The sequence below is a fragment of the Jaculus jaculus genome, chromosome 10, assembly GCF_020740685.1.
Source record: "Jaculus jaculus isolate mJacJac1 chromosome 10, mJacJac1.mat.Y.cur, whole genome shotgun sequence".
Lineage (NCBI taxonomy): Eukaryota > Metazoa > Chordata > Mammalia > Rodentia > Dipodidae > Jaculus > Jaculus jaculus.
The window spans coordinates 47,984,777-48,005,656 of NC_059111.1; the positions used below are offsets into that span (position 1 = coordinate 47,984,777).

The following is a 20,880-nucleotide window of genomic DNA, read 5'->3' on the forward strand; positions in this document are numbered from 1 at the left end:
ATTTTTTTCGTTAGAAGCAAACATCTTTGTTCATGTATGTCCTTGGGCCAGTATCATCCTTCCCGTGTGCCCTCTCTGCAGACATCTATTCCCTGTCAGGATGACACACCCAAGTTTGTTTGTGTGGTAAGCCAGACTGGGATGGGAGGTAGAATTTATGGTGCCCACACTCTTTGCCTGAATTTACAATATAGCACTTCTTATTAAAACATTCCCTTCACATATTTTCTTTCACTGTGATTATATCAGGAAATGAACTCTTACTGAAGACTCTTGCTTATCTGTGTGTAATTGGTGTGGCTCTTGGCAGGGACACACTAACGACAGAGTGAGTAAGTTGTTTACAGAGCGAAGTATTATTTCAAAACTGAGTCATATCACTATTGCCTTTTACTGTTTCCTATCATAAAAGCACATTTTTTTAATGCCCATATAACTTCCCAGTACCATTTAAACTGTAACTCCTGAGAGTAGTAATAGAAAGTTCTCTGAATTTAACCTAGTACCCATAACTAAGCAACACCGCTCTCCAGCAGGTGTCAGCATAAGATAGAGTAAATCTGATGAATGAAACATTCCAGCTAATTTATGAGGCTAGTTTTATGGAAATGGAGAGAGGGCAAGTTGTGGTAGGGGGAACCATTGCACAAAGGGACTAATAACAATGGTGTCAGAAAGAACAGCCTGACTTACATAATTCAGTGAAAAGAATCTTACTTTGTTGAATTTTGCTGGTGAAATTTGGTACTGTATGACTAAGCATTCCATTCATGCAACAGTATGGGCATGTCTGAACAAAGACAGATGAAGAAATTAGAAGAGCCTTTAGCAGTGGCCATTGAAATATTGCTCCTGAGATTTTTTTGTTTGTTTGTTTGTTTTAACGTAACACTGCTCTGTATTTCCAAATAATAGATCAAAAGGACAACAGGAAAGTTGTTTGTCACTTAGACACAAAGCTCTGTTTTCATATCATTAAGAAATAGCTGTGAGAGGGTGGCTTAACCTTGGAGTTCCAGCTACTGTGGAGGCTAAGGCTGGCTGATGGATCACTTCAGCCCAGAAATTTGAGTATAAACTGTACAATACAGCAACACACCCTCTCAGAAAAAAAAAGTCCTGTTACCATTAACCACCACTACTACCACTAAAAAGTAGTGATAATAAATAACAATAATAAAATAATACCAAGTACATTTGCCAGTACATTAAGACAAAGTTGCCAACTTAGATTTTGCTCCCTCCCTCCCTTCCTTTAACCATTCTTCTTTCCTTCCTTCCTATAATTATTTATTGAATATGGACTGTGTTAGAAGAATCACCATATAAAGCATATATAAACCTTAATTCAGAAGAGCAGGTACAATTTTTATTTACTAGCCAGGTGTACCATGATAACTGCAGATTAATTCAGTGAGTTATATTGTTTCCCCAATACTCATCTCAAAGAGAGGAGTTCACTATCACCACTTTAACAAGGGAGGTTCTGAAGCCGGGGGAGACAGCCTTCATTAAAGTCTCCATATCCCTAAGACGTAGAATTGTGTTCACATATAGGTCTGTGTATCTCCAAAGACTATGTTCTTTTCAGTAGACTATGGAACTTATCCCACAAATAAGGATAAGACATATATCAAGGCATTCTTATAAATCACCACTGTAACCGTCATGGATGCAGCTGTATAAACTAATTGTCAGCACTTAGAAATTGTCCAGAGTTGCATGACATCCTCACTTCTTGGGCTTCACTGGCCTGAGAAGAAGAGGTAATTTTTTTTTGTTTGTTTGTTTTAGAGGCAAGGTCTCATGTAACCCAGGCTGACATAGGACTCTCAGTGATCCTCCTACCTCTGCTGAGATTAAAGGCCTAAGCCACCACACATAACTAAGAAGCGTTTTTGACTTTCTTTTTCATTCTTATTTTTCATTCTTTACCTCATTCATTCATATAATATATATAATAAATAACTTTTTCTAAAACTACTTTTTAGTAATATTTCAAAGTCTAAGACAAGTTGGGATATTGCATTTGAGTCATGATATAAAAAGAGCAAAATTTTTCTATAGGGATTAAATATACTATTAATGGCTGGTATTTACCCAACATGTTTAGTATAAGAGCTTACAGGTTTCTGGTTTCACTTGATCCTTATGACATTTTTTTGTACAAAGCATACAGTTTTTCTAATCCCCCTAGTAATCCATGTACACAGAGTAAATATTTAAATATGTATTATGTAAAGGCTGGATGCCCTCACTAAATCCTTTCAATTGGTGAATTAAAACCATTTTAAAGAACTAAATGTGCAAGTTAACATTTCAATTCTCAGTGCATCCATAGCTTATTAACTTATCACCCTATGTTTTAATTGTTTTTGCAACTGTTCAACGCCCTAGAGGATATTGATAGTGAGGACAAGGGTATCAGCATTGCCTTAACTCTGGCAGTGTTAGCCTGACTAAACTTGATTCTTGTGCTCTTCTACTTTTCATTCTGGAACTCTCGAAGTGACCATTGAGTTGCCACTAACCCCTCTCCCCCCATGTCCATTGCTTTAAGAATTTACCCAATATCTTCTTTCCTGACCCTGCTTCATGCCATGTTCTGTCTCAAGGCACTCTTAAATCCCTTTTTAGGAATAAACCATATGGCCTCACATCTATGCTCCTTAATTGCCACTCTTGTCTTGGTTTCTCATTCTGTCCAAAGACCTTCTTAAAATCCCACTATTTGTTCTGGAATTTTGTCAGATTCTTCAGGGACGAATTGGCTACATCCTGTGCCCTACATTTATTTACTCTTTCTTGTTACTTGTCAAAATGACTTAACATTTAATTTATTATGAATGAATCTCTATCCTTACTGGAGATTATAAATCTTGTTCTTCCTTCTGTTTCATTATCTGTTATTCAACTCACTGGCCAGAGGGGTCATCAAACTTCAAGCATTTCTTTCTTTCATAGTCTTCCAGCTTATACCACTTACCACTTACTTGACATTGTGAAAAGATTTGAAACTTCTGCTATCTCCATTTTCTCCTTTGTAACATGGGCATTAATAGGTGAATCTTCAAATTTAATTAAACCAAGTGATGAATTTGTTTAATATGAGAATTTTATGTGTGGATAGACTTGCATAAATAGATTTTCTTATTAGGTAAAAACTCTTGTACAATATCATTTTCATTATTTTTTCTAAGGAACACTTAAAATTTGCTTCAATTATTATGTCCAGAAATTTCTGTAATTCATTTTAGATTATTCATATGTTATTTTTATGCAAGGTCTACATTGATTTACTTTTGCCTTCAAGTATTAGATGAAACATTTTCTATTGCTTCCAGGTTTCACAAAGATTCTCCTGCACTCAGAACAGTTCCTATTCTTGTGATGAAAATGAGGAGTGAGGAAGTAGATGGGGGGATTTCCTGTGTCATCAGAAATTCATATCACCTCACCCTTAGATAAATCACCAATGGACACAAAAAAATTTCCCACCTCTCATTGGGTCACTCACTAATCTTCTTACAGCTGTGTGGAATTAATTTAATTTGTTTCATAACCTTAATTACTTAACTTGTTGTATTTAACAGAAAAAGACAATAATAATCTTTGCTGTCATGAAATCTTTTGTCAGTGGGTGGGTATTAGAATCACACCAGATGTCTAAGGCTGTAAGCCAATAGGTTATAATTTATTTTGACTGACTTTTAAATCATTTAATTTTCACTAAAGGAGACTTAAAAAGAGGTTGTCAATAAGATGACTTTTACTTCAAGTTTTCATACTATGCCTCATATATATTGACATAGATTAAACTTTTATTGAAAATGTAAAGTGAGGGCTGGAGGGATGGCTTAGTGGTTAAGGTGTTTGCAAAGCCAAAGGACCCAGGACCCATGTTGGTGCACAAGGGGGCAAATGTGTCTGGTGTTCGTTTGCAGTGGCTGGAGGCCCTGGTGCACCCATATTCATTCTCTCTCTCTCTCTCTCTCTCTCTGTCAAATATATAAATAAATTAAAATAAAATACTGAAAAAAGAAAATGTAAAGTAATTTAGTAAACAGAAATGGTGATTTTGCCTATTTGCTTAGAAAATTCCCATAATCATTATTAGAGAAGTTTAGTATTTTAAGAAAATTTGGCAACTTCTGCCACTTAGTGGGGACTATCAATGAGAACTAGAGGTTTATGTCTAATGTCTGCAAGTAATCTATGTCTATATGTTTTTAAACAATCAATAATCATGCACAAAGTAATTCATATAATGCTATAAGTATTAATTACTGTTTATGGTCTGGACACTGTGCTAAATGTGGTTGGTGAAATTCCTTTTAATAATCTCACTGATGGTTTAGAAAGTAATGGTGTGTGCGGTAAATCACTCACGATTAGGTGTACAAAGTAAGGAAGGGAGAAAGTTGGGACTCAAGCCATAAAGTGCCAGAGTGCTAAGGACATCCTTTCTATTATACTCCTGGGTATTTAACTGTGTTTATTAACAATCTAAAAACTGTGTCAGCAGAACCTATGTAAAATAAAATGTTACCAGTTCTGTCATTTCAAACTTCCAGTTGTAAATCTTATTTCCCTTCAAGAAAGAGAGTCTGTCATATTATTAATAAATGACTATGATAAGAACTTTAAAAATTAATGTTAAAAGTATTTTGTAAGCACTGTATCATTGTAAATAAACTACTGGTTTGCTTTTTTAAAAATAGTCTAAAAGCACTTTTTAAGCTTCTTATCTACCCAACACAACGTAGGGGATCATACACACAATGAAATAATTTTAAATTTGATTCTACTATATCAATGTGCAAATATGAAACAAAATCCAGAAAGGGTATTTTCAACTAAGCATTGTTTTATACTTGTACTTTTGTCCAGCCCTACTATTATTATTTTTGGAGTTTGAATCAATATTCTTCTTACCAGTGGAAAATCCTACATAGTCAAGACTGATGAATATTTTATGCCAGAGACACTGTTATAACTTTAAGATTTTTTTTTTTTTTTTTGAGGTAGGGTTTCACTTTAGACCAGGCTGAACTGGAAGTCACTCTGCATTCTCAGGGTAGCCTCAAACTCACAGCGATCTTCCTACCTTTGCTTCCCAAGTGCTGGGATTAAAGGCACGTTCCACCACACCCAGTGACTCTCAGTACTTTTTAAAAAATTATTTATTTGAGAGAGTCAGAGAGAAAGAGGCAGAGAGGGAGAGAGAGAGAGAGAGAATGGGCGTGCCAGGGCCTACAGCCACTGTAAATGAACTCCATTCTCATGCACCACCTTGTTCATCTGGCTTTCGTTGGTCCTGGGGAATCAAACCAAGGTCCTTTGGCTTTGCAGGCAAATGCCTTAACTGCTAAGCCATCTCTCCAGCCCAACTTTTAAGATTTTGTGTGTGTGAGTGTGTGTGTGTAAAAGTCAATACATGAATGTAAACCCAATCTTACTTTGTTATGGAGAGGGAGGGTGACATGACTGGGGATTTTCTAATGCATATTAGTCAACAAACAAGAGGCTAGTGTAAGCAATGTTCTTGGTCTTGTCAGGAAAAATAAAACTACTTTCTTAAAAAAAAAAAATTAGGTTTGCCTATTTTGAAGCCCAGAAATGCTTGATTTGTACTTTCAGGCAATCAAATAGTCAAGTGGAAGGAGGTTATATATCTATTGTCCAGCAAGTAATTCACTTATTAAGTGACAGACAGACACATGTCATGTCTATCATTCCAAGTGTTAGTATACTTCATAAGTACTTTCTCTGTAGTTACCTATGAGTGGCTTACCTCACCTCGTTCACTTTATATGAAGGGAAAAATATTTGTTCATGGTGACATTTTTTAACAAATTCAGACATAGTAATATACCTCTGCTTTTTTTTCTTTTCTTTTCTTTTATGAGGTAGGGTCTCACTGTAGCTCATGCTGACCTGGAAATCACTCTGTAGTCTTAGGGTAGCCTCAAACTCATGGCAATCCAGCAATCTGGCAATCCTCCTACCTCTGCCTCCTGAGTGCTGGGATTAAAGGCATGTGCCACCACGCCCAGCACAACTTAACTTTTAATCAGGATTTCATGATCTGGGATCCACAGATGGAGTTTTACAAAGTTCTAAAATGGAATATAAAATTGTGTATGCATACATATGTGGGCTTTCTTCTACAGAGAGGCACTACAGGTTTCAGCAATTTCTGCAGCAGTTCATGAACTCCCCACCTCTTCTAATTAAAACTATCACATACTTTTCCTGTAACATATGGCAGAAGTCTTTTCACTTATCAAGTACCATTCTTGGCATTGTAAAAGATGCAGAAGTCTTTATGGAATGACCATAGTGGATTAAAATTTATGGGATATTCAATATAGTTTTTCCAGAAACTGAAAGCAAAGATTTGTTTAAATCTCTGCGCTTAATGTGAGTTTCATACTGAAGACATGTCCTATAGCATTCTTAATAGAATCAAATTCATTTTACACTTTGTACCATCAACCTTTTTTTCTGTAATATGGGTGCACATTATTAGCCATCTGGCTTTAAGACTGTTCTAATTTTTGTAATGAGTTTTTAGAATTATGTTTTAAAAGCAGATAAAATTCTGGCAGTATACTTATTCCATCAGTAACCACTTAGAAATGTCTTTAAATTTTCATATCTAATTTAACATTCTTAATAGAAATAATTTCCTTGTAATAATAATGTTAAAGATATAATTCACAATAATAGTAGCTAGATCCTAAGAGAATTTTTCTTTCCCATGTTGTATTATAAGTATAAATATTTTAATATACAGATTTTTAACAAACTGAATGGCAAAATTACCGTTACTCATATGTAATGGAGATGTAGCCATTTGCTTCTACATTATCAGGTCATATTTTGTGGGTTATTTGATCTGGATTATTAATCCAATATCCTAATTTCTATTGTGATCATTTCTTCCATCATCCACTAATATTCCTTCACATTTCCTCTATGCTTAATCCAAAATTAAAATATCTGATCTTGTCATCATTATCTCATCATCCTCAGTATAGCCTGTCTCCTCAGAACACCAGATCAATATTCCTTAGGCTGGTGCACAGAGCTGTTTACCAATTCACCTTCATAGTCTCCCACTTTTATGAACCCATCTCATTGTTATTTATAAGCCACTTTCAGTTTGATATTTTACCAGCTATAGCAGCAACATGTTTCTTTAACTTACTCAACATTGTATGCCCAGAGCTAGCTCAAGATGTTCTCATGTAGTTGGTAGATAAGGAGAGAGACAGAAAGAGATGATCATTATCTGACAATTTTATAATATCCCTGAACTTTAATAGTAGCTTGTCAGTGATATACTAAATAACCATTCAGCAATATTAGCTTTTAAAAATTAGTTTGAGAGCTGGAAAGATAGCTTAGGTGTTAAGCGCTTGCCTGGGGAGCCTCAGGACCCTGGTTCAAGGCTCGATTCCCCAGGACCCACATTAGCCAGATGTACAAGGGGGCACATGCATCTGGAGTTCGTTTGCAGTGGGTGGAGGCCCTGACGTGCCCATTCTCCCTCTCTATCTGCCTCTTTCTCTGTCTGTCACTCTCAATAAGTAAATAAAAATAAACAAGAAGAGCTGGAGAGATGGCTTAGTGGTTAAGCGCTTGCCTGTGAAGCCTAAGGACCCTGGTTCAAGGCTAGATTCCCCAGGACCCACGTTAGCCAGATGCACAAGGGGGCACATGCCTCTGGAGTTCATTTGCAGTGGCTGGAGGCCCTGGTGTGCCCATTCTCTCTCATTCTCTCTCCGCCTCTTTCTCTGTCACTGTCAAATAAATAAACATAAAACAAAAAATTTAAATAAATAAATAAATAAACAAGAAAAAAAATTAAAAATATTTTGAAATATGTAGATTTTTGTGTTTCTTCTAGCTCACTTAAAGACTAAGAAGTTACAACTACTTGGGTATAATTTCTTCCACAATGGAAAAATTAAACTGAAGAATTTATAAGGTTACTTCTGGTTTGGTAATACCAGAAAGTTGTAACATGCACATATTTCTCCCTGCAGACATGTATGTATTATGTAAGTACATATACTAACATTAAAACTGCTATGGTTTATGTAGAAAAGCACTTATTTTTTGGAAATAAACCCATTAAGTCACCAGTGGTTAATCATTTCCAGACAGCATTACCTAGCTTGTCTCTTCTAGCAAGCCTGATGCACTTTTCCAAAAGAAGGGCATGGATCCCAGTGCCACTTAGCTCAATTACAAATTTAAAAATCCCTTCACATGTTGCTACAAAGTTTATTTGTCCATTATGTTTTATTGTAACGACTTTTATATTGCTAGACTTTGCTTTCTTCATCAGGAGTTTGGATGATAGAAATCCATATGTTAACATAAGGTCCTTCCCCCACATTGTATACAGGCTAATATAATCTTTCCCAGAGGAAAAGATTTAGCAGTAGAAGCTGACTCATGAAAGGAAAGGGAGGTTCAGGAAGTAAAAACCATATTGCTTGACTCTTTGGAATGCACTTATACCCTCTTACCATATTACCAACATTATGGTCATCTCTTATGCAATATGTACCTGAATTATAAACTGATTTGAGTACATATTCCTGGAATGTGAAAGAAAATTCCATGATGATATAGCCTGGTATGGAGTAAAGTGACTAAGAACAAATTACTGAAGGCTAGAAGAATATCCATACGTATTGTAACTAATTACAGCTTTATTTTATTGAAGCAAGTGAAATAGCCTGTTTTTTGGTTTTTTTTTAATGTGTGTGTGAGATAGAAAGAGAGAGCAAGCAGAGTGAGAGAGAGAAAGAGAAAGAGAGAATTGGGGCACCAGGGCCTTCACCACTATAACTGAACTCCAGATATGTGAGCCACCTTGTACACATGTGCGACCTTAAACATTCGCATCACCTTGTGTATCTGGCTTATGTGGATCCTGGAGAGTTGAACATAGGTCCTTAGGCTTCACAGCAAGTGCTTTAACTGCTAAGCCATCTCTCTATCACTAATTACAGTTTTATATATAACACATACTTATAGTCTCTGAAGCAGATGATGACGTTTTAATTAGGCTATACTAGTTGGCCAGTGAGCTCCAGAGATCCTTTTACATCTGCCTCCCTAGCACCAGGACTACAATTATACATGGTTATACTAGGCATTTTTATGTAGCTATTAGAGATTCAAATCATTTCTTTGTGCTTGCAAGGCAAGCATTCTATTGACAGAACTTCCTCATATTGTTATTGTATTTGTTATTACTATTTACATCTATAATTTTTCTGGACTTGACTTAGGTAGAGGATGTTCCCGTTTTATGTTCATGGATTACTAATTGTTCATTCTGCCATTGCTCTGTAGTGATGTATTTTACAACCAGCATAGTTTCCACATGAATGTTACAGATTTGATTTTATATAAGACCATAAAGTAAATTTCAACAGATTTCAGTGGATTAAACTCTACAGTGTCTTCTTTGAACAAAAAGATGATTATATTAGAAAGCAGATCAGACAAGTAGAAGTTGAGGAAGAAGGAACTATTTTGAGTTGAATAATAAAAGTACTAGAGAAACCTATGTGATACCACTGAAATGGGACGGAAGATCATACATTTTTCTTCAGTACAGACTTCCAGGCAGGCAGTTAATTTCTTTAGCAACTTTGAAACATTTCCACCTCTCTGGTTTCCATTATTTCCATGAGAAAGTCAGCTGTTACATAAAAAAATCTCTTCTGAAGGAAATCTCTTTATTTTACTGATTCTAATATTTCATATTATATTTGTCATTTATCTAGCTTTTCTATTTGTATTTCAATGTAAATTTCCCTTCATTTTTCCCTTGGTAAAAGTATAAGCATTCTTCAACTTGTAATTTGGTAAACTGTAAGCATTTAAACACAACTTGTTTTTCTTCCTGTGTCTCTCAATTTAAATATACTGTTTTCATTGTCATGTCCTCTCTGTCTCTCAGTATTTTCCATCAAATATCTCTCTCCAAAACTAATTCTAGACTCTTTCTTCTGGCCAACTTTAGTTATTAATTATCTCCAGATATTTCTCATCAGCATTGAATAATCTATCAAGTTGTAATTTCAGTTATTCTACTTTTAATTTCTTGCTATAGCTGATATGTATGATGGTTTATATTGATTGTCAACTTGACAGGTTCTAGAATCACCCAAGAGGGATTATCTAGCCATGACAATAAGGAAATATCTTGGCTAGGTTAATTGAGTTTGTAAGAACCACCTTAATTGTGGGTAGCTGTGGGCAGCTCCATTCCATGGCCCAGGGTCCTGAGCTATAGAAAAAGTAAGAACTGATAGAGCACCAAGGCACATTACTCTCAGTTTAAACACTGTGGATTGAACATTACCTGCTGCTTCCTGCTACTGCCACCACGACGGTCTATAACCTGTAGCTATAAACTTTAATAAGGCATTCTTCTTTTAAATTGCTTTTTATCAGGCATATTGTCCCATCAATGAAAAAGGAACTGATATAATGTTAGTAATAGTTTTCATCTATTCTGTTATATTTACAGTATCCAAAAACATATCTAGATTTCAAAATTACTAAGCATAAGTATTTTCCACTTTGTGGATAACAATCCATCACCTTTTTTTTTTTTTTTTTTTTTTTTTTTGCTTTTTGTGGCTCTATTGGGCTGTATTGATTTAATAATAGCTTCTTTTTTCTTGTTAAATGATGAGAAAAATGGTTAATCTCAGTCAAGTGGTATAAAATCACTGCTTCTAAAACTTGTTAGAAACATATTATTACTAATTTCTCACAGATAACTTTTAAATTTTTCTATTCCAAATAGTTGGGATAATGACCAGTTTTGTAACATCATAGTTCAATTTATTTAAAAATATTTCAATTTATTTATAAAGCATCTTCAAATTTGTACTATGGTGACTTTGTAGAGCTAACACAAAATCTATTGACTAAGATGCCAAAAAATAGAAGGAATATTTTTGTAACTTTCTGAACAAATAACTATTTTATTTCAAGTGTGACTCTTTATATTAGCTTAGTTACATAGCATTAAAGAAATGTTAGGGAGAGCATAAGTATGAATATCTACTTGACTGCTTTCACTAAGTGAAAACTTGGTCTTCTTTTACTTATTTATTTATTTACTTAGTTATTTGAAAGAGAGGAAAAAGAAGCAGAGAGTGAAGGGGGGGGGAGAATGGGCATTCCAGGGCCTCTAGCCACTGCAAACAAACTCCAGATGCATGTGTCACCTTGTGCATCTGGCTTATGTGGGTCCTGGGGAATCAAACCTGGGTCCTTTGGCTTTGTAGGCAATTGCCTTAACCACTAAGCATGCTCTCCAGTCCAAAGAACTTGTTCTTTATTGTACTAACCAGTGTCTAATTTTACTGTCTTCTCACTCTTCCTCAGGGTATATTACATTCCTCCCAAGATAATTTCATGTCTACTTTCTGAAAAGTGTCTCTTCTCTTCCTACTCACAAAATTGAATATCTTTTATTTTTTAAAAAAATAATTTATTTGTTTATGTATCTGAGAGAGAGAAAGAGACAAAGACAGAGAGAGACAAAGAGAGAGAGAATAGGAATGCCAGGGCCTCCAGCCCTTGCAAACAGGCTCCAGATGTATGCACCCCCTTGTGCATCTGGCTTATGTGGGTCCAGGGGAATTGAACTGAGGTCCTTTGGCTTTACAGGCAAGTGCCTTAACTGCTAAGCCATCTCTCTAGCCTGAATGTATTTTATTTTATTTTTTAGTTAGTGTCTTGCTTTAGCACAGGCTGACTTGGAATTCACTGTATAGTCTCAAGTTGACCTTGAACTCACAGCAATCTTCCTACCTCAACCTCCCAAATGCTGGGATTAAAGGCATGTATCACCATGCCTGGTTTTATTTTATTTTTAATGTTTTTAAATTTAATTAATTAATTTTATGGTGAAAGAGACAGAGAAAGAGAGAGATGGAGACAAAAGATGGGCATGCCAGGGCCTCTAGCTGCTGTAAACAAACTTCAGACACATATGCCACCTGTGTATCTAGCTTGTGTGGGTTTGGGGAATCGAACCTTGATACTTTGGCTTTGCAGACAATTGTCTGAACCCAATCCATCTCTGTATCCCCCAAAATGTATTGTAATCTTCCACTCGTATAGTTGTTTTTTTATTTGCAGGCAAGCATCTTAAATTCTATGTCATATCCCAGACCTACATGTCTTTTCTTTAAAAATAATGTCAATATTTTCCTCTATTGTAGAAAATTCAAGGCCTCAATTGAATTTACCTTATTTTCAAATTCAAAGACAAATAACAGTTATATTATCATTCACATATATATATGTATATATATAAATATATGTATACATTTATTAATTTATTTTAAAATAGATCAAATGTGTTATGAATGATTGCATTTTTTAAAATTTAGATGTTGAAACCTTACCTTCCAATGTAATATTATAATATATAATTATAATATTAGTAGGTGAAGTCTTTGAGGGGGTTATTAGTTCTTCTTTGTAGAGCCCTAATAGATATAATTCTTGCCCTTATAAATAAGGAGAAATAGAGAAAAAGATATATAGAGAAAGAGCATGGTAGCCCTTTTCTACTATGTGAGGATATAGTGACATGATTAAAATCTACGAACCTGGAATAAGAATTTACTAGACACTGACTCTTGTGTATATCATTAACCTCGAACTTCCCAAATAGTAATTACTCAAGTCAGTCTATGGGATTTTCATTATATGAGCTTCAGTTGACTAAGACAAGGTATATACCTTTTCTTCTCATGAGATAGTATTTTTTTCAAGGAAACATATTGTCAGCTATAATTTTTAAGTCTAAAATGATGCTTTGCTTATAAAATATCTTTTTGAGTATAAATTTAAATAGAGGAAAGCACACTATGATGAGAACCAAAAGAATGACTAGGAATTTTAAACTAAATGACAAAGACTTACACAATTATCAACTTTAATATGCTTACCTTGCTTCAAACATAATGGATCATATTCACAATAATTTATATTTTGAAGATGGGAATTTAACTGTAGCTGTCCCATTTATATCTTTCATTACCAAAACAATATGGTAAGTCTTGTGAGATTTCCCAAGAAATTTCTATATTTGTAACTAATTCAAAGTATTTTAGACGTACAATCCATTGCTAAATACTTACCGTTGTTGTAGTTGTTTGTGTGGAAGAAGTTGGCAGCACTGTGGTCCAAGGAAGTACATGAACTATAACTGTAACAGTGGCTGACAGCTGCCTAACTTTATCCCCACCTAATTCATCAGTGACTTCAACAAGCAACTGGAAAGTCATTGGGTCTTGAATCCCTTGAAATAGATCATACTGGAAATTCTTCCTGGTGGCCAGAAATGGAGGATCAACACCTTGTCTCCAAAGTGTGAATTGATTGTTTGTATTTCCTAAAAATGATGAGGTAATAAAACCACATTATGAATGGCTAGTTCTATTGTCTTGCTTAAGTTTTTTATTTAAAAATGTATTTCATGATATATTCCCAAGAGTTTCAAAATACCTCACATGAAAACGAAGAATAGCAAAGAAGTGATCTATGTGAATTCACATGCCTCACCTCCTATAATTGAATAACTCAGATGTTCCTGTGGAGAGTCTCTGTCTGAACAGTTGAGGTGAATAAAAGGTCCCTTAACAGTAGAAAAAATCTGCATTTCCATATGTGGTGGATTGCACACAGGAGGTTCATCATTCACATTCTATAACAAAAGAATAGTATATTATTAGTTTAGGTTATTCTCAAAGTCTAATCATATTTAACTAATTACTTTCCTAATTTTTAAAATTTTTTTAAAAAAATATTTAGTTATTTGAGAGAAAGATGGAGAGAGAGAATGGGCGATGGGCATACCAGGGCCTTCAGCCACTGCAAACAAACTCCAGATATATGTGCCAGTTTGTGCATCTGGCTTTTGTGTGCCCTGGGGAATTGAACCAAGTTCCTTTAGCTTTGCAGGCAAGAGCCTTAACCACTAAGCAATCTTTCCATCCCACTTTCCTAATTTTTATGAAATATTATCAGTTTGAAAATATTGACCAAAATGTTGTCTAAGCATACTATTGCAAGTCATCTTGCCTATTTTTCTTTTAAAATGTATTTTAAATATTTTATTTTTAATTATTTATTTGAGAGAGAGAAAGAAAGAGGCAGATAGAGAAAGAGAGAATGGGCCTCAAGCCACTGAAAACAAACACCAGATGCATGTGCCACTTGGTGCATCTGGCTTACAGGGTTCCTGGGGAATCAAACCTTGGTCCTTTGGCTTTGCAAGTAATTGCCTTAAACTAAGCCATCTCTCTAGCCCCCAAAATGTATTGTAATGTTCCACTGCCATAAAAATGTTTTGTGGGGGGGGGGGCTCAGATGCAATTTCCACAGGTTCTTTTTCTAATTTTATCACAGATGAGCTAATTTTTATTTAATAATAGTTAATTTGCTATGTAATATTGTTAAGATGGGTACTCATGCTGTTTAGGAGGTTGTTAAATTTTAAAATTAAGTTGAAAGCTCAATGTTTCCTCCTGAAATCATTTTTCTTTATTTAAGAAGACAGAGGCAATCATGCCCTTGAAATTCATCACAAGAGGTGATTACCACCTAAAAGGAAGTATATTTCACTAGAGTTTCAGTTTTTAGTAACACTCAGTGATCAATAACTGAACTTCCTCTCTCCCTTCCTTACTTTTTCCCTTCTTCTTTCCCTCCCTCCCTCTCTCTATTTCTTTCCATAACTATTACTTCCTTTTTGAAAATTCAGCCCATCTTTTGTCTTGAGAAATTTATAGTCTTGTAGAGCATGTAATATGTTTCTAACAAGCAGTCAGTTACAGTAATTAGATGGAAAATTGAATCCTTCTAAAAATGTTTGAATTCTAAGGTTGATGCTATAATCTAAGACACAAAGTAATTTGTTATTCTTTTTTATTTTCTGACCCATGGCATACATTGCTAATCTACTAGTGTAACTGCCTCATTCATTCATTACTTCCATTGCCAAAGTATAACTCCTCTGAGAATTCCCAAACAATTTTTGTGTTTCTATGACTAATTCAGGCTGTTCTTGGAATTGATTCTTAACTAGTTCTTATAGATGTAGCTTACAAAAAATATAGACCATCTTAGAGTTGTTTTCAAAGTACCTTAACATTATATAAAGCCATTATTCAGTTTTCAGAATAGATTGTGAAATGAAACCAACTTTTGTCCTTGACTAAGGAATGCTTAATTTATATTATTCTTCATCTGTTCTCTTTACTTTTTCTTAAAAATATTTGTTTATTACTTATCTGAGAGAGATAGAAAGACATAGACATAGAGAAAGAGTGATTATAGATACAACAAGGCCTCTGCATGCTCCTCATGATGTGTATGGTTTTATGTGCGTACTGGAGACTTGAACCCTGGCCATCCGGCTTTGCAAGCAGGTGCTTTTAACCACTAAGCTATCTCTCAAACTCTCTCTTTACTTTTTAAACATTCTTGTTCTTTTGCATTGAAGAGTCACTTTCTTAAAATTTAGCACAGAGTAAATACCAATGTGTGCCTTCCTGTGTTACTGTAGATGCAATTTATCTATTGTATTAATTCTGGACGCACTGGCTAAAATGTAAGCCTTGCATCAATAGATACTGATTCTTTTGAAATTAAAGAATTGTTTGGTCTTTAAGTATTTTAATAATAACTTTGAGTAACTCATAATACCTATAGCTAATATTAGCATGTGTGTGTGTATGTATATGCATGTGTGAGTATTGTGTGGGGTGTGAATATGTATGTGTGCGGGCATGTGGAGGCCTGAGGACAACCTTAAATGTTGTTCTTCAAGAACTCTATTTACCTCCTTTTGTTACTTCATGAGACAGAGTACCCATTGGCCTAGAGTTTATAAAATAGTGGTAGGATTACAAGTGTGTGCTACCATACCCTGGTTTTTGTTTGTTTATTTGTTTTTTAGTAGAATTCTTGAAATTGAACTCATATTCTCATGCTTTCAAGACAAGCACTGAAACACTTGAAGTATCTCCCTATACTCCTAAACTAATATTTATTGAATGAATAGTATTGATAGACTGCATTTACACACACACACACACACACACACACACACACACACACACACACAATACAGTAGCTCCATCTCAGAGTAGAAAACAAAAATAGAGGAAATAAAAATTTCACAACATATAGTAAATTGTAGAGCCAACAGTTAAAGACAAATGAATTCAGAATCCAAAATGGTACATGTGCTGTAATTGCATCTACCTAATAATACATTTAACTGAATCATAATCAGTTTATATTATTGCCATTCTAGCTTTTCAAACTTTTAGAAAATCTATAATCAAAAGAAGAAATTTATCTTTTAAGTAATAATATTGTTTACATTAAAGCTCTTTCAGTATAAGCAAGCATACTTTAACTTTATAACTATTTCATATTTGAGCTAAATATTAAATATAGCATTCTTTTAAATTATATACACATATTTTAAATTAAAATGTCAGTTATTATTGTGGTCTGGGGTGGAAAAAAATGTCCCTAACAGGCCCCAGTGTTGAACATGTGGTCTGCTGCTACTGCCACTATTTGGCCAAGTTCTGGAAAGTTTTAGAGGTGTATAGAATAATCTATTGGAGACAGTTTACTGGAATAATATTTCTCCTTCCTGTTTTCCTTTCTTTTCTTCCTGTCTATCATGAGGGGAACAGCTCCTCCTTCTCCTGCTTCTCCTCCTCCATAAGCTTCTGCCGTGTATTGTTCCACCAAAGTTCTAGCACCCATATAGCCTAGGACTCTGGTCTGAAATCTTTGAAACTGTGAACCAGAATAAATCTTTCTTCTATATTCAGTTGTTTATATTTTTTGTCACAGTGAAATAAATTCTAACTAATAGAGTTATAAAACATTTTATAATCAAATATAGGTATTTCCCATTCTCTATAGAAAGCACTCAAATTAAATTTTCTTCTTTTCTATTTATTTTTATTTTTCTACTTGGAGAAAGGAAAAATATACGTAGAAAATATACCTATGTAAAACTGAATATAAAAGGAGTATTGGAGCTACCTTCCCCACCCCCCAAAAAGCCCTTCAGAAATGGATGTCTAACAGTGATAGTAAGATGTTGGTAGAATTTCTTGTTAAGTTAAAAAATAATTCATTCCCATTATCTTTTATTACATGTTCAATATCTGAGTTTTCCTTGTTGTATTAGAAGATATTCCAGAAAAAGTATTTCCATTTGGGAAAGATTGTCACATTAATGTTCAGGCACAATAAAATATACTTATTTAAGTTTGGGATTCTTATATGTGCTGTGGTTTAATTTTGTGTTATACTTAAGGTTCCCACCAGGAAAATATTCCTTCCATGTAATTACTGCTTCCTCACCTAAAAAGAAGTACACCGAAAGTCATTTAGGAAATTATGTTATAAAGATCACATGGTTTACAAAGTTCTTGATTGCTTTGGAGAGAGACATTCCTAAAGTTTGGTGTATATAATTTCTGGAAAACAATATAAACACAAGTGCGAACGCACACACACATGCACACACACACATACACACATCTTTTCCAGTGATTTTGATCCTATTTTTCAGAATATTCTCTCCTTTAAATGAGCAAAGCTGGATGATTGTAGTGATCTTCAGCTCTACAATTTTTCCCAATGTGTATGTTCATAGAAACCTTATTTTATCATTTATTTGTGTACTATACTTACTCATTCATCATTTCCTTTTCCCTCATTTGACTCATTCATGAACCAGATTTAACACACTACTAATATTAGTAGCTTGAATCTACTATGTTAGCTATTGCTTAGTTTCTAATTTTTTTTTTTTTTTTTTTTGGTTTTCGAGGTAGGGTCTCACTCTGGTCCAGGCTGACCTGGAATTAACTCTGTAGTCTCAGGGTTGCCTTGAACTCACAGCGATCCTCCTACCTCTGCCTCCCAAGTGCTGGGATTAAAGGCGTGCGCCACCATGCCTGGCTGTTTCTAAATTTTTTATCCTAAAAAGTTAGAAACTAGTAGTCAAGATTTGTATATCTTTATTCAGGAGGTTCTAGCATAACCACAACATCATAATAACCTTGTGAATTATGAAGTGACAACCAGAGTTGCCCAAGAATAAACAACAATGATAAGAATTAAATGGCAGGAACAATAATTTAATTAATTTTCTCAAAATTCTCATGAATTTGTTAGAGTTATGGTTACCATGAAACATTAATCCATGCCTCTAATGAAGAATTAGCAAGTGCAAATAGATTGCTGAGAGATACAGATTGAGGGCAAATATTCCTTAGAAAGACACTGTCTTCAGTCTTTTGAAATTACATCTTTTTTTTATTAAAAAAATTTTTTTGGCTTATTATTATTTTTTTTTTACTTATTTGAGAGTGACACAGAGGGAGAGAAAGGCAGAGAGAGAGTGAGAGAGAGAATGGGTGTGTCAGGGCCTCCAGATGCGTGCGCCCCCTTGTGCATCTGGCTAATGTGGGTCCTAGAGAATCGAGCCTCAAACCGGTGTCCTCAGGCTTCACAGGCAAGCACTTAACCACTAAGCCATCTCTCCAGCCCTTGAAATTACATCTTTATCACTAATAGTTCATAATTAATTGTGGCCTCCAAGTTCATCTCTTGACCTATTTTTTCAGAAACATAATTTTCCTCAATCTTGTCTGATATCTCCATTACATTTTGGAACTCTGGGAACATGTTGCAAAAAGAATTCTTCCTTCTTCAACATTGTTATGACCTGTTTTTAAGCTTGTTCTTAAATTAAGCACAAGGAGACCCTGCCAACCCTGAATCATCAGTTTCTTATTTTGAGGTGCTATTTCTATGGTTTGGGATTTAATGTATTATTCCAATCCTGCTTGCCAGAATTAATCTTGGCAAAAAAACCATCATTTTCCTAACTGGATCTCCAAGTACAGTATAATATAACATATTCATGTCACTAAATGTTCCCAATTAAAATATTAGAAGTATAACTATTAGTTTGTGGAAATTCGACCAATACATAGTATCAAGAGAGAAAAAACTCTAAGATTTATGCTGTTAAGACACTTTAAAATTAGAATTACTATAATTCTGCAATGACAACAATCTAAAATATTATAATCAATATTTATTAACTAAATTTCAATAGATAAACACAAACTTAGCCAAAGTTTCTGGGAAGGACTTTCAAACTTGTTCCCAACTTAAGGAAAGTGAATTGAGTTATGATTATCATTGACTAATCAGAAAAATTGCTTTCAATCTCTGTTGTCACACCCTTTACTAAGGTAGTTAATAAAGCAAGCACACTAACTCTATTTTCTTGTTTCCTAATAAATTATTATTCTAAATATACAATTTATAATCTAACAATATTCATTACTTTCATTGTATACTCTGTATAAATTAAGTTTTCTTTACATTTAGAAAATGCATTAAGTCTTTCAATGCAACCCAGTAAATTTGGACAATTCTGAAATATTAAGGGTAAACAAGTTTAATTTTCAAATGATAATGTAGCATAATAACATGGATACAATACACTAATCCTTATACAATTCAGAGTAATACAAAATAATAAATCTGAGAGCTTATTTTGTAAGAGGAAATTAAGAATTTAGATATTTTGTACATGGATATTTCTTGAAATAATGTTTAGGGAAGGTGAGAGTTTTTAAAATATATTTCTATTTATTTATTTACAAGGAGAGAGATACAGACAGAGAATGAGGATAAGTGTACCAGTACATGTAGCCACTGTAAATCAATTCTAGATGTATTCACCACTTTGTGCATCTGGCTTTATGTGGGTACCAGGGAATCAAATCTAGGTCATTAGGCTTTGCAAGCAAATACCTTAACTGATGAGCCATCTCTCCAGCCTAAGTGCAAGCTTTTAATTTCCCACCTGTAATAGCCATTTTATGCCAGAATTTACAGTGTCTATGTGAGACACATAGGCAGAAAATATGCCAGCATTACGATTATTATCATTATTGTTATTATTCTATAGTCCTAAGAATTGCACCCAGAACCTACTATGGTAGGCAAGTGTTCTACCATTGGGCAACACCGTACTGAGGGTTTATATATTGTATGTGATGCTTTGAGCTTCTTTATTCTTACAGACTGATAAACGAAACAGTGATAATATTCAGGGAATGCCAAAAACCTTTTCAACATAGAATTTTGCATATTATGTTACATGCAAGTTTCCAAAAAGTTCTTGGAGTTTTGTATTTGTCCCTATATATTTATTCATCATGAAAAATGAAAATGTAAATTTGTCAAATAAGCAAAATGATTTATACATTTTTCAATTTCTAGAATGTTCAATTCTATTGAAGAAACAAATTTTATTTTAGGTTATTTTAGTTATATTTTACATAAAACCTATCAAGAAAAAATCATTTTGCAAAGAATATTTATATCTTTTAAAGTTTACAAACACAATGGCATTTATTTTTAATTACTTTTTAATATATTTTTTTTTACATTTTTGTTTAAATAAACCAACCGGATTTTATACTTGTTAAAACTGGTACAGAATTGGAAACATGGAATAGAAAAACAGCCCCTTTGAGTTTACCAACTATCCCACAAATTTTAATTATTAAAGTTCCATTTGAAATTCATTAATTTATATAAGACATCACATGTTTGTACATTCCAATTTATACAATTATATAATGCTGGATCTATCAGTGATAACTTATGTATCTACTTTTCATAATTTTATATACATATTTATAATTATGTATATATACAAAGAGAAGCACCTGTAGATACAAACTCACAACT

The 20,880-nt window shown here is 34.0% G+C and overlaps 1 protein-coding gene across 1 annotated transcript in view; it reads right to left on the bottom strand.

Annotated features, from left to right (window-relative positions):
- Positions 1-20,880, bottom strand: part of LOC123463958 (cadherin EGF LAG seven-pass G-type receptor 2-like) — a 179,696-nt gene that overhangs the window by 60,924 nt on the left and 97,892 nt on the right. Inside the window, exons 17-18 of the mRNA XM_045160057.1 lie at positions 13,627-13,768; positions 13,203-13,456 (exon numbers count right to left, since the gene is read on the bottom strand). Coding sequence (XP_045015992.1) covers positions 13,203-13,456; positions 13,627-13,768 — 396 coding nt within the window. The remainder of the gene's footprint in view (positions 1-13,202; positions 13,457-13,626; positions 13,769-20,880) is intronic.